We start from the raw sequence: 18,498 nt of genomic DNA on the forward strand, positions 1-18,498 counted from the left end.
GCTGGGTGAGTCCATTTTAGAATAGGGAGGTCATGGCAAAACTCATGCTGGCAGCTTGCATTGGAGTAACCGCATTGTTTAATTACACACAGTACTACAAGAAGGAGCATTAGGAATGTGTGTTTTATTCATAGCAAACCGTAGCATAAAAAATTCCAATAGTAATATAAATTGTGTTGACCTGTTGTTAGATTATTCAAGCGATAGTTTTTAGCTTACTGCCACAGTGAAGTGACTCGATCTTTTCTGGGAAAAATCTGATTCTTCACACTGTAAGCTACTCTACAGAAAGGAATGTTTGGAAATTTTGGACTTTAAAGTAAATGTGGAATGAACCAGTTATGTGAAGTATAAAGACGAGCTCTGTGATGATCCAATAATTTAATTTGATGAAAATAAAGATTTTAAGTGATCAAGTGGAAAGATTATGAGGTTAAACTTTGACTGTTGAAATGAACAGAAATGAAAGAAACAGAAATGAACAGTGCAGTGGTAGGTTCTGTTTTTAGCTATGGCTATCAAAGTTCACACACCTTGTCAGAATTGCTTCATTGCTGCATGATTATACTCATATGTATACTGTGCTGTAGCATATACCAGCAATTATGCAATCTTGTTTCCAGTTTCTTCTCAAAATATATTTTTCTTGGATGACTTTTCAAACATCAATTCACACTATATTTGAAATGCCATAAAACAGCTATACTCTAACACAGATGGTGAATAAGGTATTGGCATTGAAGGAACATGGATGCAAAGTAAAATTTCTGTATTCACAATCATAAGTAATGCTGATATAGGGAATTATCATAAGATTTGGATTAAGTATCTGCTGTGACCTGTTGGGTCAAAGGTCAGGTCACAGGGTAATGGCAGGTCAACTATTGAGTGAACGAATTGAAGTTTCAGAAACATGAGCATGTTCAACTTAACATGAATTGCAGATTGGGTGAATAGTGTTGTGAGAAATCTGTAATAGTGTTTGAAGAGTGGTGAGGGAAATATGTAGCTTACAACTGAAGCTTGTGGGTGATGAAATATAATATGTTAGATTAATATATTGAGCAGTTTAATTTATCTTGTGTGACGTTTTTATTAATACTCTCTGTCTAGGGTGAATACCACATTATTGTTGAAAGCCAAAATATTGTAAAATCAAGATCCGTTAAGATGTTAAAATGCACAGCAGTGGCAGGTGAAATGAAAGTCACGGTTTAACCCTTTCACCGCTATGGTTTATCCCAAATCCATTGTTTTCTATGGTAAAGTTGGACCTGTACACAGGGAACTGGGGGTGAAAGGGTAAAGGGGTTTCATTTTGGATGGAATATTTAACGTCAAATTTGCATAATTTCATAATGTGACGGGAATTTCAAGTTAAACTATAGATAATGAATAAAGAGTGGGGATATGGGAAGAAAACAAGGGCAGCCGTGTTGAGGTCTTAGGTCAAATAGGCACCATACCAACTGTATATCTTTCATTTAGATTTGGCGTTTTGTCCCAAGTGTGATATGATTGTAATATCACTTTTATAGTGTACTTGCAATATGTAATTTTAATTTATTGCACGTTACACATGTACATAGTGTGTATTTTATTGAGGAATATTAGTCATATATATGAGTTGTAGTGATAAATCAGTGATCAGAGTCACTTGTAAAATTGTATTATTTCAAGATGTTTGTAGTAGGCAGGTGAACTGGTATGATAATGCAAAGGTAATTTTTCTCTTAGTTTGCTTTCTATTTCAGTATTATTGTTCTTAAGTCATGGTCTAATCAACATGGATGCTTTGATTCCGATGCTATACCTGCATGGCAGTACCTTCCTCTGTATACTTAAGTAATAAGCAATGGTATACCACAAGATTTTGACCAGTTTTTGACATATATGCACGAGCAATATTATATCATAACAATATATTGAAATTCGGACATGGAATGTCAAAAAGACAATTTTTCCTCTTGCTGAGAGCTTGCTCGTGTGCCAACTGTGCTATATCGTGAATATACCATAGTTCTTTTCGCATTTTTACCAGTCAGATCACTGCGTTTGCACCATCAATATACTGTATGGTAGAATAGTTTGTTAACTGCAATCTGGTTGGTCTTGACATGAAAATAACAGTGGTATATTTGCGATATGCACAGATGGAACTCATTAACTCTTGGAGAAAAATGCCTTTTATAATGTTCCATGCCAAAAATTCAATATATTGTTTTGATATAGTTATAAATCACCTCAGCGATGAATATATCACTTACAGTTGACCACTTCACAACACATTTGCATAGACTATTGCATGTGCATATATTTTGTGAACTGGTCAAAATCTTGTGGTATACTCATCGCTGGGTGTGCTTTATTATTGCATAGATAATACATGTTTGGCATCCGAGTTAACCAAGGTTTCTGTCAAAATGAATCAGAGAAAGTTTTAGTCTCACAACACAGAGATTGTTTTACCATGAACACCCAAAGCATGATTGCTTTAGACATGTACCAATGGTTCCTACTGATATGACCCAGCAATTGAGAGACAACTCATGTCCTTTGGGGACTTTGCACAGAACTCGGAAGAGAGCATTTCTTCATCTTCATTTGATTTTCATAAGTTTTCAGCAAGACTTGGCAGCCAGGATTTTCCAGTTGATCATATTACTACTGTGGTGTTGATAATTTTTTTTACACCAGCTTAACACTTCTCGCCCATGCTGTAGTTCAGTGGAGTCACTTCAATATATACGTACCTGTTGACAGGAGTATTTGATCATAAAACTGTGAATCATGAATGATGAATGCAGTTTTCCAGATTCACTTTCACTTTGAAGAGATCACATCAACAATGAATACATGTACAAAAGTTCTTCTGTCATATTAGCATTTCTTATCCCAGTGTGTGATAAAATCCTATGGACAGAGTACAGTCATGATATCCACACTTGTTGCTATAATATACAAGAACTTATTTCATAAGGATTCTTTTCATCCTGCTGTTTTGTCAAATCTACAATTTCCCCTTAATAAATCAAAGTTCAAAGTCAGATTGTAGTCAAAGTGGCACACATAGGGCATTATCAACTTTGTATTATTCTTTTTTTTGTTGTTATATGGACAATGAGTCCGAAATAAAGTCTATAATAATAATAATAATATACTTCATTTATTATTTTGGTGTCACTGAACCCGTCTTCATGTTCCAGTTTTCTGGAATTTTCCATCATGTGAGTACAATTGATCAATCCATGGGATTGTTACAATTTTTAGTGGTCAGGAAAAGCCATACCCCTGCCAGAGTTTCACAACTTTATTTTGAAAACACTTTCCTTTTTTGTCAGGTTTCAGCATAAGAATCTAGGTTGACATAGAAGCAATGCATCGCTTTTGAAAATTTCTCAGCAGTTTCGAGGCTTTCGAGGCTAGAAAACCTCAATGGAGCTCAGCTATAAATAAAATTCAGTACATAACAATACTTTGATCTGTGACCCAGTCAAAGTATCACTATTCACCTTAGCTCTGTGACTTTTCTTGGAGATGCCAATAAACAAGTTTTGTTTTTGATCAAAATGACAAATCTGGCTACAGCTGATTCAAACTCTGTGACGTACTTTTCACTCACATTGAAAGTTTTGCGTATCTTGTATCTTGCCCGTGATACACAGTAATTTTTAGATTCAAATACATCCACTAACAGTTATAATCACATTTTCTCTACGTTATTTGTCACGTCAGAAATATTGACATTTTCTAGTGTTTGCACATTGGTGTTTCTTATGCATCCTTCAAAATCTTAGCACCAAGGCAAAATTTATAAAGTACTTGCCAAATGTTTTTTCAAACTTTCAGGAATGTGACAATAATAATTGGAGAAAATTGTAACATTGTAATGTAGGAAATCAGAAATTTCAAAATGGCATTATTCGATGCTGCTTTTGGCGCTTGCTGTACACATATCAAAGTCGGTGTTTTAGTCAACTTTTTACAACCTATTTTGAAATGAACTGAATGAAAGCATGTTTCAACTTTTTATAATTTATGTTAGTTTGTGATGCAATGGTGTTTTAAGTTGTTGTTTACTAATTTAGTCCGCTACTTGATAAGTTGATACAGTTCTAGGCTTTCGGCGACATGTCAATTGTCAACTTTTGTACAAGTGTAGACAAGACAGTGAACTTGTATTTGACTCTTTCTTTATTGAAACCAAGATGTTTTTCAAAATCAGCCATTTGAACTGTGGTCCTATCATGAACTTTTTAAAAAAAGTTTACAGTTCATAATTCTGTATAAGGGTTTTTTAAAATATTTATTTCATATGCCACCGATTTTTATCTAGGTTGTGTTTGTTTTGTTTTGTATTTATCAAGATGTTTATTGTAAACTATACTTTACAGTATTCCATCTGTGAGACCTTTAAATCTAGGTGTTATGTTTCTGATATTCAATTGATAAAGACTATATTTCCATGATGCCTTTCATTTTTTGACCCCCCCCCCCTCCAATTTACTCATATTGAGATCCAACTGTCCCTTTGAACACAATAGGGTTGTACCAAGATTTAGCAGTAAAAAAGTTTATCACCCTGTCACCCCTGTTTCACAGTATCCTAATCCAGTGTGTTGTTTGAAGACCATAGTTCTGTACCTTTTAATACATCTAGTCTGCGATCTCTCTGGCATGTCCTTGGGCCAAAAGGTAGTTTTTTGTTCCCAAATGCCAGAGAAATTGTAGACTAGACATGCATGACAAATTCTTGAATTTTGTTTGGCTAAAAATTTGTCCTGAGAGGATGGGATTTTTACTTTTTTGCCAAGTGTGAATTTGAAATGCCTGCTAGTCAAGCGTTGAATAGATCAGTATTGAATCAATTTCAGGGTGATTTTTATCAACATTGCAATAGCGAAAACACTTTGATTTGACAATTCTGTAAGTTGATGCATGATTCCCCTCCCCAAATATGATTCAGTTCCATTCACCTGTCAACGAAATGCCAGGGAAAGCTAGTTCTCAGTGGCTTGTAATTAATAAAAATACTACAGGCAGATTACAACTTGGAATGTAAATGTTTACTGCTCACTCACCAAATTTGCATATAAGTGTCTGAACATCTGCTGATGGTAATATGGTTTAGATGCAAATTGTAATGTGAGAATGTGAATGCAGTTAACTCACTTTTGTCTTTTGACAACTGAAAGGGATTTAGATTCAGGTCAGATTTGTATTGACAGAATACTTCATAATATTACATCTCAGTTCTTAATATAAATGTACGTTCGTGCAATAGTCGTCATCTGATAATTGCAATGATTACCAAAATCCTCCCCGCCCCATTTTGTTTTCTTCAACTTTGTTGAAGTGTTTGGTATGGAGGCATGTTGTGCAGGGTGTGTTCTAAACTTTCTTTTGTTTTCACTTTTGTCTTGTTTTAATCTGTACCTGCATGCCATGTATTAAGGAATTCCGATCATGACAATAAACAATTTTGTTTATTTGAAACATTTCGTGTGTTAAATTTTATTTTTTTCTTGTGTGTTCGTGTAATAGAAAAACAGTGCCTAAGAGGAGTTTGAAAGATCCTTGTAATTTGGCTAGATGAGATCGCACTGTACTTACCAAACCAAAACTTCAATTTAAGACCCCTGGTCACCCTGTCCCTGATGGCCTTGTAAAAAAATTAAATATTCATACTTACAGGCTAGTACAGATTGGCCTTCCTTTCTGATTGTAAAAAGTTTACTCCAATATTAAATTATTAAAACCATTTGACTGCCTGATGGAAATCTCTTTCCAGGTGCAAATGGATCTGTTGGTTTAACAAGGGGTATTTCCTCAAAGAAGTGCCAGTGTCCTGGTTTTAAAATAATTGTGCATGCCATGGGTTACGCCAACACTGTACTAGAACTATGTATGTATGTGCTTCACAGTTGTTTTCAGCACAGTCCCTCTATACACCATGTACGGATAAATAGGTGTTTGGAGAATCCCGAAATTTGCATCAATGTCATTTGGTCATGGTCTGTGATAGAGGGACTGTGATTTGGCTAAACTAGTGCAATTTTTTGCCAAGAAGAGGCTGGAAGTGTCTCAAAGATGCACTGTGAAAGGGACATAAGCTGTAACTTGTGGCAAGTTTCTCAGTATTCTGCTTCTGTATATCAACTACCTTGTCTGACCCTAATCTGTTTGTCATGTTGAAATTTCGAGTATTCTTTTTGTCAACACAGCTTGTATGTGTGTAGTGATCATTGTTTATTGTTTACGAATGAATTCTAGTCCAGACTTTAGTGCGATCTTCAACAATAACAATGGAGATTATACTCATATAGGCTGTGTTGATAAGCTAAATACTTGGCATTCAATGCAGAAAGTGTAGGGAAACCACGAAAAAAAGTTCTGAAAAAATAGCCAAAAGATACAGCTTATGGAGCTTTAATACAGACTTGGGAAATGGTCACAATAGTGTTGGAAGACAAGATCCATCACTTGAGGGCGCTCTTGGCTGTTCACTCAAATGAGGGATCTTCAGTGTGTGTTGTGTGGTAAATCCTATTGCATGAAACACCAGGCTCATTAGATTTGTATATTAACAAGACTTAATTGGCATCTTCTGTAAATGAATTCTATTACACTTTAAGAATTAAACATTAAGTGTTGTTCGAAGTTGGGCATTGTGAAAAAAAAAAAAGGAAAGCGATCTGGATCAACCACTTCAGGACTCAAGACTGCACTCAGAGAAACATATAGTCAGTCACTCAGTATTGTGAGGATGTGATTAGACTTGTGTACAGGTGGTGTTAGAAATGTCAATATATCCCTCATGCGTAGAGTTAATTAGGTATTGTTTCACCAGTTGCATACATGTAAGGAGTCTGGGATGGCGATGGGATGGTTGCAGTGTAATGACCAGAAAGTGAAGAGTGAAAAATGAAGTTGTTTTAAATCTGCTTCAGACTACTTGGTAGTTCTCCTTTGGTTTCATAGATTTTAGAGGAGAAGAGATCAGGGTTATGAATTTACTAACTGGAATATGGAAAAGGCAACACACATGTTCCGGCGAATCACTTGACGCACTCTATGAAAATGTGTAAACAAGGAGAAAATGGAGACATCCCAGCCAGCATTTGTGATGACTGTATTAAAAGTGTCTGAATTTTTTCTCTGCAGAGTGGGCAGTCTTGAGGTAAATAGTTTGGTAATTTGAAGTTATATTCTGACCAGACACAGAACCATGCTTGACATGTGTAGGTCTACTGAAATAAGATGACAGTACTACACAACACAAATAGGATGGATTTAATAAGATGTTTAATATTCAATGTACGTACTTAGTCAACTTCATACAGTCATGATTTGTTAAAATAAACCTGACTGCCACAACATATTTTATCATCTACTTTTTACAGTACGACAAAATGGTCTCTGGCAAAGTTATTACCAAGCAATCTTTTTGTGTAAGACATGAGACTAAACATATACCAATATATGTAATAGCAGTGTTGATGATGGCATACTAAACTGGCCTGGGATTAAAATCTTGACTACCATTACTGTGTTTGTATGTGATGCCGCAGATACCAAGTTGTGGAAGCAGTTCAGTATGCTTAAAGGTCAAAAACAAAAATATGGACTCAAGTTTTTCATAAAAAATTTCAGAAAGGTCAACCAACTGAAGTCCTTGATTGTTTCCCATTCTCTGTACCCTGGTCATCTTATATGGGAAGGTAAAGGTTTCTTCATTAAAATATTTAAGAATCTCACGCCAGTCAACTCCCATCATGCTTCACTTACTTGGATCAAACAAAAGATAAACACATCAATGGCTTGTACAGTATTCCATAAATAGTCTGGAGAAGGATAACTTGGCCTGGGCAGTGTGGATGTTCAGAAAAGAAAAATGACAACTTCAGATGTAAAGTACAAAAATATTTCAGGAGGGTAGATATTCAATGCTTACATGTAACCATTTCCATGAGATCTTAAGTTATGTGAGGTTCAAATCAACACCAGCAAAGACAGCTGTGACGGTGTAAGTATAGAAATATGAAAATAAAATATTTGTGTGAAGCAGTACATGAGTAGGAGTCTAAACTTCAAAAGTCTAATCTTAACATTTTCACAACCTTTCATGAGTTTTTCCTAAAATCTGTCTTCTTGTCAGCCATTTTGACTTAGGATTGTTTACTTCTGTTGATGTTTCAAAAGTTAAAGGATCCAAGAATTTAATTCTTCATTCAGTCATCTTGTTTCTTTTTCTTCTTCTTCTTTTTGGCTGAGGTTGGGGTGGCCTCTGTCTCCATGACAACACTGTCATCACCACCATTGGGTAAGTTCTCCTCTGAATCTTTTTTCTCTTTAGACTTTTTGGACTTTTTCTTTTTCCCTGACGCTGACGTAACCTCTGTCTCCATGACAATACTTTCATCTGCGTCTTGTGTCACACTAACATTTGCATCACCCTCTTTCTTCTCTTTGGACTTTTTCTTCTTCTTCTTTCCTGAAGCTGGCGTTGTGGTCGGTGTTTCCATGACAACACTGTCATCTGCATCTTTGATTATGCTTTCGTCTGCATCACCACCACCACTTTTTTCTTTTGACTTTTTCTTCTTCTTCTGTTTGGTCTTTGGTGTCTCCTCTACAACTTCTTCAACATCTTCTGTCTTTTTCTTTTTCTTAGGAGTTGCACCCTCAGTGACTCCCTCCATTGGGGTTGGTTTGTCATCAGCCACTGCTTCTTCTGCAGCTTCTGACTTTCTTTTCTTTTTCTTCTTTGGAGTCTGTTCTTCAGTCTCCTCCTCTTCCACGGCTTCTGATTTCCGCTTCTTTTTCTTCTTCTTTTTCTTCTCACTTGATTCCAGCTCTGCTGCCTGTAAGAACAGACAACTGCCGTGATTAACATACAGGCTACACAGCAAGTAACTAACAGAACAATTTGAAAATTTCATCCTGAAACATGTCTGTGCTTCCTGATTTAGTCAAGAGATCTCACTGTTCGAAGAGAAATCTTGGTGGAGAGGGAAGCTGGGATTAATCTCGCATTCTGTCTTGCATAATGTACTGTATTGAGACAGTACAACCACAAAGTCAAAATGCATCACTTGTCGTGATCTTATAATGCTCAAAGCACAGCCTCACAGCAACAAGTATAAATTTGTCAATGTTTTAAAATGTGCAATGCCGTGATAATGGCTAATTGTTGAATATTCATAAATTGCATGTTATGAACAATTTCATTCCTTCATAATCTATAAATCTGAATATTTTTCCATGTACAAACTATGTTTGGTGAACAATTTCCTTGGTATTTAAAGAAACAGAAAAGTTAAATGTCAATCAAAGGTGATTGTGTTGACTCACTGCAGATACTGCTTCTTTCATGACGTCAACGTTCTTCCTCGGAGCTTCACCAGTTTCGTAAAATTTCAGTCGATCTTCAACCTGCTCTCTCAACTTCTCACCAAAAACCGATGTTGGAAACTCTGATGAGAAAAAAAACAGTCAGGAGGGCAAGTGTGACAAGTGAGGACAGGTATTTTGAATTCTACACGGATGTTAGGAAGCTTGTGAACACAGCAACGTTCTAGTCTATTATATGTTAAGGTAATATAAGCCTTGAAACTGAACGCTTTTGACTATTGCCTCAACTTAGACATGTCTGTGCTTCCTGATTTAGTCAAGAGATCTCACTGTTCGAAGAGAAATCTTGGTGGAGAGGGAAGCTGGGATTAATCTAGCATTTGTCTTGCATAATGTACTGTATTGAGACAGTACAAAGACAAAGTCAAAATGCATCACTTGTCGTGATCTTCCAATGCTCAAAGCACAGCCTCACAGCAACAAGTATAAATTTGTTAATGTTTTAAAATGTGCAATGCCGTAATAATGGTTCATTGTTGAATATTCATAAATTGCATGTTATGAACAATTTCATTCCTTCATAATCTATAAACATGAATATTTTTTATGTACAAACTATGTTTGGTGAACTATTTCCTTGGAATTTACAGAAACAGAAAAGTTAAAATAAATATTGAAATATCTATCAAAAGGTGACTGAATTCTACACAGATGTTAGGAAGCTTGAGAACACAGCAACGTACTAGTCTATTAGATATTAAGGTAATATAAGCCTTGAAACTGAACACTTTTGACTTTTGCCTCAACGTGTCATTCCCTTTCATAATCAAGTATAAAAATTAGGGTCACCCTGCAATGTTTGGGTTTTCAAGAAACTAATTACCTAAAATTCATGATGTTTGAAATTCAAGATGGCTGCTATACTGTGATTTTTACAAAAACTCCACGGGAGTCAAAATTAAGTCCGGACAAGAGGCAAAACAGCAAAATGTTGAGAGTCAGAATTTTATCCCTAAGGTGTATTTACCTTACTTGTAAAAGTGACTTTCGACGATCAAACCTATCAACGTATATAACACTACTAACTCATTCACTACATCCATATATAAATTGTAATCACTAAATATGAAAATTAATACTACTTGTATCACAATCAGTTGTATTCACAACAATACAATGCTTCCTCAGTTCAGATAATTCGATACTTAGCAGTAATTTTTGTGCAGACGAAAGAGGGCGTGTTGTAATTTAATGAGCATATTACTACAACTATACAAAATGCAGTATTGTCAGTATTTGCTAAATGATCTTCAAGAACATCTATAACTAGGGAACAAACACATCAATGAGAATCAAGAATGCTTTGTAATGCTGTTGTAAAATATTGTGGGGTATTTTACATGGAAGACATCAACTTACCGGAAAAGCAATCTATCCTGGATGCTATTGAACACTTGTTTGCAAGGTAGCGAGAAATTCTACCCTTGTTTTTAGCACCAGCTCTACCGATGAATGTGGAATGGAACAGTAAGCCGTATTTGGGCGTATTTCCTTTGGTCTTCAGTGCTCTGTGAACATATACAAACAAGTGTGAAGTATAACATCATGCAGTGAGTGAAAATCATGAAAGTGATATAAAATCTAAACTTTCCTCCAGTCATCTTTGACAGTGTAATAGATTAGGTTTACTGGGCTATGGCAAACAGTGGACATGTAATATCATCAAAACAACGATAGATGACCACAGTTCCTCACCTGAATAGAGCCTTTTCAGCACCTAAGATCTGGACAGTGGATGCCGGATATTTGGCAAGATTGGTCAAACTACCAGCATGCGATATTAGACGGGCACCAACCTGAAATACCAAACAAAACATCACTACAGCTTACACGGTAATCAAACAAACAAGTTTTCCAGGTATCGTACATGTGGTGATATTAATTAGAGGTTTGTCAAGACAAATGTGTGCAATGTCAATGTGGGCAAAAAAAATATGAATTGTGAAACTGCAAAAAACACTGAATAAATTTTACCTGATCACCAATCAGTGTTGATAAATTTGGCGCAACAGCTGACATCTTCTCCCTCAAGTATGTATGTAACTGTTTTCTGTAATTTGACAGTGCTATCACCCTTGATGCAAAGCTTTCTATGTTTATAAGATCTATGGGTGATATGTCCATACCTGAAACAAGAAAATGAAAGAAATTCAATTTCATGGCCAAACAGATAAGAGTCTTTCTCATGCAAGGTTTTGTGATGTGCATTTCTAAAAAGATGTATTGTAAGATTAAGGTATAGTGTACCATTCATTTGTAAAGTGGAGTATTGCTTTTCACTCATGCAAACAGATATTCATGCTGTGGATGGTTTGAAGTTTACAGGGAAATTCACTCATAGATGATCACTAAATATATCAACCAGACTTTGCAAGTGTTATGGCTGGCAGAAGATGGTGACACAAATGAATCTACTGTACACACTCATGTCACTTCAATCAGTAATGGTTACCCACATACGTTCTTTCTCATTTCACACTGTCATAAGCTTGTCAGGATAGTGTCAAATCTGCTCTAATGAGTACTAGCATGTCAAGGTGAATATTTAATCCAAAGCTGGAACAGATTCTGTGTATTTGCTGTGTTAGAAGAGCAAGTTGTGAATGGGTACGATCAACACATACACATACCTCAACAGAACTACTACCCACCAGAAAAAAGTAAATGATGTAACACATCTATACTGCTTACCCATAGAACTCCTTGATGAATCAAAGATGGCTTTAACCTTGGCACTGTCCATCACGATTTCCTCCAAGCCTTCCAACTTCTCCTCTGTCAAATCTTTGCGACTTTTCACATACTTAGCAACATGGGCGTACATTACGTTATCATTGACTATTTTCACAAGCTCTGGAAAATGATAAGAGTACCATTCCCTGGTAACAGAAAGAAATGTTAGTAAACAATAACATTGCTAAAATATAAATATGGCTGCCGTTCAATTTGTTCAAGCATGGAAACTATGGTTCCTGAAAAATCACTTTTGACACATCACTTTGTACATATGTAAGAAAAGTCAGAAACTTCTTACTTCTCTTTGTTTTTAGGGGTCTTCAAATGTTAAGGTCTATCAGTAAAACATGTCCTTCAAAATATTGTACACAGGACATGTTATGCTTTACTGTTTTACCCAATATGACTAGTTAGCAATATGCAATTCTGACCGATGAGAGGACTCTTCCAATCCATGCTGATGAAATTAATACTACACACAATTTTGGTACCATTAGACAACGACACACTCTGTCTGAGAGAACACCTTCATAGGTTTGAGTACCAACTAATCGGTTCAAGACAAATACATACTTCATGGAGATAGTCACTCAGTTTTACAAAGTCATACTTCACACTCAGCTACTCACTATTTCAAAAGGAAAATAAACATTTTTCTTCTTACCTTATTCTCATACTAAATGTGTTTATGTCTTTATCCAACTGATCTAATAAACTGATAGACTGGATTATCATGTTATCAACCCTGCTGACATTGAACTTGACCTTGGCTCTGGAGTAACTGTGTCCAAGTCCAAGCTGTGCTTTGCACTCTGCCTCCTTAGTGCAGCCCTTGAGTAACTTGTGGAAGTGGTAGCGAACACCTATAATACACAAGGAGTGAGACGAGACTTGACAGAAGTTTGTGATATTAATTATTATCAATCATTGTGGAAGTGGTAAAAAACACCTACAATACACAAGGAGTCAGATGAGATTTTACAGAATGTGATATTATCAATCACAGTGACAACTTATGTTTATCTTTAGTAGTGGGGAACTGTTGTTGGTATCCCGAGAACTAAAATCAAGTTCATGTCTAGCTGCATGAATATCATCGGTAGTCGGGAGCACAATGAAACATGGATTCTGAAGTTGAAAGTGCTGATTAAAAAATATGAAAAATAATATCTTACAGACTTTGTATGATATCATACAGCTTTACAAATGACATTTTCTAGTTGAAAATGCCGATTAAAAATATCATGAAGGATTATATCTTACAGACTTACTATAAGATATCATAGACTTAAAGATGACAGTATAGTTTGTAAGTATTTCTACAGACAAATTTTCAGACATCACCGTTTTCTTACCTCTTATAATTTCAGGAACCACTCCTGACGCCTGACAAGACACACCGAGTGCTTCAGTAACAGCACCTCCAATTCTTGTATCAGCAACACCAAGGGTGACCTTCTTTCTCTTTGCTGGCAGATTTGTCTCAAGAAAGAGTTTCAAGTCATTGCTAAGAATACCTGTAACAGGTCAAAACTTGATTATGACAATGGAGTTTTCCCTTCAAAGTTGTCAGACTTCATTATAATACAGACAGTACAGAGTCTATTGTGCATTTACACACCTTGCATCTTAGGCATCATTATTTAAATATACACGGGCTTAGCAGATTTTCTGAACAAAAAAAATTTGGAAGATTTCAGCTGACTTGATGTTTGATAGCCCAAGTACTCTTTACATTCTCATTACAAGAGTGTAAAAAAGTTGTTATATTCAGTATGCAAACAATCTACCGAGATTTAAAATTTATTTTGTAAAATTTGAAAATGTTTGCCGAAAGAAATGCTTCACATATGGCTGTTGAGGCAGTAAGTAAACTACCATATTCTATGACAGGTAAGGGGAAAAGATGGCCTAAATGTCTTCAAAATCTTATTCCTCAAAACAAACCTCATTTCTGGTATGGTAACAGTGCAATCTGATTAAAATCAGATGTAGCGTACGGCGACCAGAGAGGTCGGCCAGTGCCCGCGCCGACCAACTCGGCCAGTGGGAGAGGTTTGCCATGATTGCGTACAGTGTTCTCCCCAGCCAGTTTTAGCGTAGTGGCCCCGCCACGCTTACACTTTGTCCTGCTACTCTTTCATTGTTCCCGCTACGCTTAGAACAGTTTCCGCTACCCTTGTTTTGACTAACTTCGTTCAGTTTGTCAACATGCTGTCCTTTATTTTCAACAACAGCCAGCTACTCATTTGAATCTGTATGAATGGTTGAAACAATTTCAGAACAATTTCACACCTTCCACCTTTCAAGGTACCGGCGACTTGTAATTCCCCCGGCTTCGGTCGGACGGACTGGACCGACCACTCATTGCCTGACTGTCATGTCGTGAATACATAATTACCAGGCACGTTGTGCAGAGTGAAACGCTCAAAGTCATTGTTGATTTTTTTTAGACGGACATGCTAAATACACTCTGCTGTCAAATTCAATTTGTCAACGTAACCAAAGAAGGAAATAAAAGCCGTTGGCCCTTGAAATTAACCTCATGCTTCAAAATAATTACTTTTCCAGAATGTGCAAGTGTCTGTTCATGTCCATATGTCCGCGTGCATCCGTCCGTCAACATACTTGTAATGTATACCGAGTGGTACGTCTTTTCCACTCATGATAATCTACCAACCAGTCATATACAAACCGTTGTTCAAAGAATCCATCTCTATTCAGTTCAAAACAACATAAAATGAAAAAATGTGACATTTTCAAGTCGTGAATCTTGTCAACTAAGGTCTACTGTGTATCTGGGACCACTGTCTAAGTCATGCAGACATCGCCATTTTGCTACATCATAGGTGGATACCCTAAGATGCTGGTTGGTGATTACAGACCACCTAACTCATTCAGAATATGTATATTTCAACATAAAAACCTAGGAAATGGCTATGTACAGTACATGTACATTTGATTTGACATTTTAACAAATGTTAGGTAAAGTAATTCAAATATCACACTATGCAAATGTATTGTTATGTAAATTTATGCAAATTAGCCGCTATTCTATGATTTTTTTTCTGGGGAGAACACTGGCGTACATTTTCTCTTCACAGTCAACAGATGCTTTTATACGCATGCCAATTTTAGTTTTTTGATGTTATTTTGTTGAATATTCAGAAAACAACGAGAAGACGTTCCACTCTGAAAAACACATTGGTCGGCCTCAGCGTTTCTGCTGACCGTGAGTAGGGCGTACGATGAGAGGTAAAAATTGGCAGTAACAATGACTTAATCGTTGAACTTTGGATGAATAACGTTTTATGTTATGGTTAGACTGTAGTAAATTGCAGGTTTAAAGGTTTTTTAATGGAAAGCAAAACACGATGTACCACACTGCGTCCGATGTCATCGTGTAATTAGCGTTGAAGCCAGGTAACCTCCATGGCAGAAGGAAATTTGCAAACATTATCGCACTCATGAATGACATTGACATCGCTTTCACATTATAACTTTGGTGAGACCTTGAAAATAGAAGAACACTATAGTCTCATCATATAACCATGCTCCTACTGGCCGAGTTCGCCTACTGGCTGACATCTCCAGCTGGCCGAGCTCGTAACTGGCCGAGCTCGTAACTGGCCGACCTCTGAGCCGTGTATTCAAAAATTTGCTCTCGTCCCAAACCGTCGTTAACCAGCGATTCACGGTCGGTCAGGTGTCCAGGGACCGGCCATATCTTGCATGAACGTTATCTAATGGCGTTATCTAATGAGTTATTTGGCCGAAAGTAGTTCGGGACCGATGTTGCTGTGTATTCCTGTGAGAGTCAGCAGGGTTGTAGTGGGAGGCCGCGTTTACGCCGGGAACACACAGCATATCGGACGCAGGGCTAGTCTCAAAGTCGGTCCACATGATTTCTGTTTGCACAGTTGTTAATAAAAGGCATGTTTCTGATTTTCGTGCGTCTTCTTCGTGCATATGCATGCTTGCGAGTCATACCTATTGTTCTCTGTAAGGCGCCTTCTGATAGGTCGGCTGTTCTGGCCAGAGCGCGAGATTTGAACGCGACCTTCTATGGGAGTTGGTCAGATGTAGTGAGAGGCGACAGCAAGAGAATACCGTGTAAGTAAAGACGTCGCCGTACTCTACATCTGATTTTAATCAGATTGGGTAAAAGTGGTTCCACCATGTTTTTCCATCTACAGTTGAAAAATGTATGCAGATTCTCACTACATGCCAGCAGTGAAGTTAAAAAGAATCATACAAGTTAGTCTATATCCGGTGATGTGCCTTGATATCAGGAGACTCCTTGTCTTGACAACCTCATATGTATGCACCCCTGTACACAATACTCACCCTCTGAAATACAGTTTATATTATCCAATGCATCACCTGCTGTCTTGAATGGACAGAATGCCTGGAGTTTAACCATGGATGAGAATTTACCGAAGTCTACCACACTCTGCTCAACTTGATGGTGTTGCATGGAGATCTCCTCCATTTCAGTGACTGAGAACAGGCCATAACCCGATGCATGCTCATAGAGAACCAACAAACCCTGAAAAGAGACATGAGTAAATCAAGAATAGAGCTTGGTATGGGCGGTCAAAAGCTTGATTTCTATATCAAAACCCATGAAACATTGAACAGTATAGAGGGTCAATGATACCATCCATAGCAAATATCGCAACTTGATTTGCAGATGTAAAAATCTTAACATTTCAAGGTATCTCATTATCTGCATATAGAATAACTTTTTGCCCCACATAGTATTGTCAAAACAGAACCTACATAATGAAGCCCTCCTATAGCCCCTACCTCTTGATCACTTGAGTCTCTCTATTGCCAACAGTAATTTGGATTCAGCGATGTTCCAAGTTTAATGGGCACGACCATTATTTATGAAATCATTAATGACCTTTATAACCTATGCTTTTGATTGTAAAAAACAGTGAATTGGAAAATTTCAGTGGTTATATTATAAGCAATAAGTGAATAACCTTCCAAAATAAATTATGTATATAGAGAAACCTATCATCCACTGGGGAAAATTGCCTGGGAAGGCAAGGGTGAGGGGCTTTTCCACAGCTGTGCTATGCCTTGCACACAGGATGATATTCATCAGACTCCTTCAGTTCAGTCATTCATATAAAATTTAGAACTTTCCAAATTTTCAAGAACAATTAAACAATTCAGTGACCAAGCTTGACCAGTATCAATCAGTGAACAGATTAAGACATCTCCCTGCCCATTATTAGAGGTTTTGAATATACCTGATAAAAATTGCCATCATCATGTCTTACGCACATTGCACCTTAGTCTGGCAGAGACCCTGCGATTCGCGTTCTTCCCTGTTGGAACAAGCGCGCGCCCTTCAGAGACGCGACGCGAATCCCAGGGTCTGGACGTTCTTGCAAGCGACCGGTCGGATTTCTGCCTGATCCGGGTACTTTATAGAACTCCACACATCCGTTAATCAAAACAAAAATGACAGGTAGCATAGCCAAATAAAATTAAAAATGAAAAATAAAAACATACCGCGTATATAGGTCTACCAGCTACTAGTATATATTCTCTCCGCCCAGTTAGATAGGTGTTTCTTTTGAGGTCACTACCCTTATGAATATTCATATACTTGCAAGAACCGACAGTCGCTGTGTCTGGCAGCGCGTGCTCACAGCTGCACAGCCTTCGAATGCAGGCCCATCGCGGCGCGCACAAAACAAGGCACAGCGACTGTGGAGAGTCTAATTGCACCTCAATGATCGTACCCAATCCGTTTTGGAGACAGTACTTTTCCACAGCGTAAATTATAAATTAATATAAACCTGAAGGTCGTACAAGCTCGCTGGGGTAAGCATCGAGTTCCAAAAGTGATGCAGCTTGATCAACAATTGCAACTCTGGCCTTAAAATTTGAGGTGTTGGTTCTTCCAATCTGGCACAGCAGTGCGGTTCACGTGTTCAGAAGGTGGACACACGCTATGGCTTCGGCGCAAAAGTTTGAAGTGAACTCTCAGTCACACGCAAATAGTAACGGCGGACAGTTAATTTTAAGTCAATGACTATGACCATTTTGTTCTGTTTTCTTACCATGGCGATTTTACAACCCCGAAACGGGGAAGCAACCGACGATCAACAGTTCTTTTCTTTTCAGGTTAATCTCTCCAGACAGCGTGGTGTGCTTGCAATCCCAGAATCCAATATGGTGGCTAAAGAAGCATCATGGGAATTCAACATACAAGCGCTGCACCTTACTCAATTCATGACTTCTCATTGACGTTGCTTTCAGTTCTATTTAAGGTCTGCAGGGCAAATCTAATCAAATTATCCCCTCTTTTCAAAGATATTTTCGCAA

At 37.3% G+C, this 18,498-nt stretch overlaps 1 protein-coding gene across 1 annotated transcript; it reads right to left on the reverse strand.

The window, feature by feature from the left end:
• Positions 1-7,288: 7,288 nt before the first annotated feature.
• LOC139120574 (nucleolar protein 56-like) lies at positions 7,289-18,350 on the reverse strand. The gene is made up of 10 exons (XM_070685081.1): positions 18,234-18,350; positions 16,498-16,699; positions 13,506-13,667; positions 12,815-13,013; positions 12,106-12,293; positions 11,389-11,540; positions 11,110-11,210; positions 10,774-10,922; positions 9,355-9,476; positions 7,289-8,864 (listed from the first exon to the last, which is right to left on the reverse strand). Exons 1-10 carry the CDS (start codon positions 18,234-18,236, stop codon positions 8,232-8,234), a joined length of 1,911 nt encoding a protein of 636 aa, XP_070541182.1. The 5' UTR covers positions 18,237-18,350; the 3' UTR covers positions 7,289-8,231.
• Positions 18,351-18,498: the final 148 nt, after the last annotated feature.

Source organism: Ptychodera flava, chromosome 20 (genome assembly GCF_041260155.1).
Source record: "Ptychodera flava strain L36383 chromosome 20, AS_Pfla_20210202, whole genome shotgun sequence".
In the NCBI taxonomy this organism is placed as follows: Eukaryota; Metazoa; Hemichordata; class Enteropneusta; family Ptychoderidae; genus Ptychodera; species Ptychodera flava.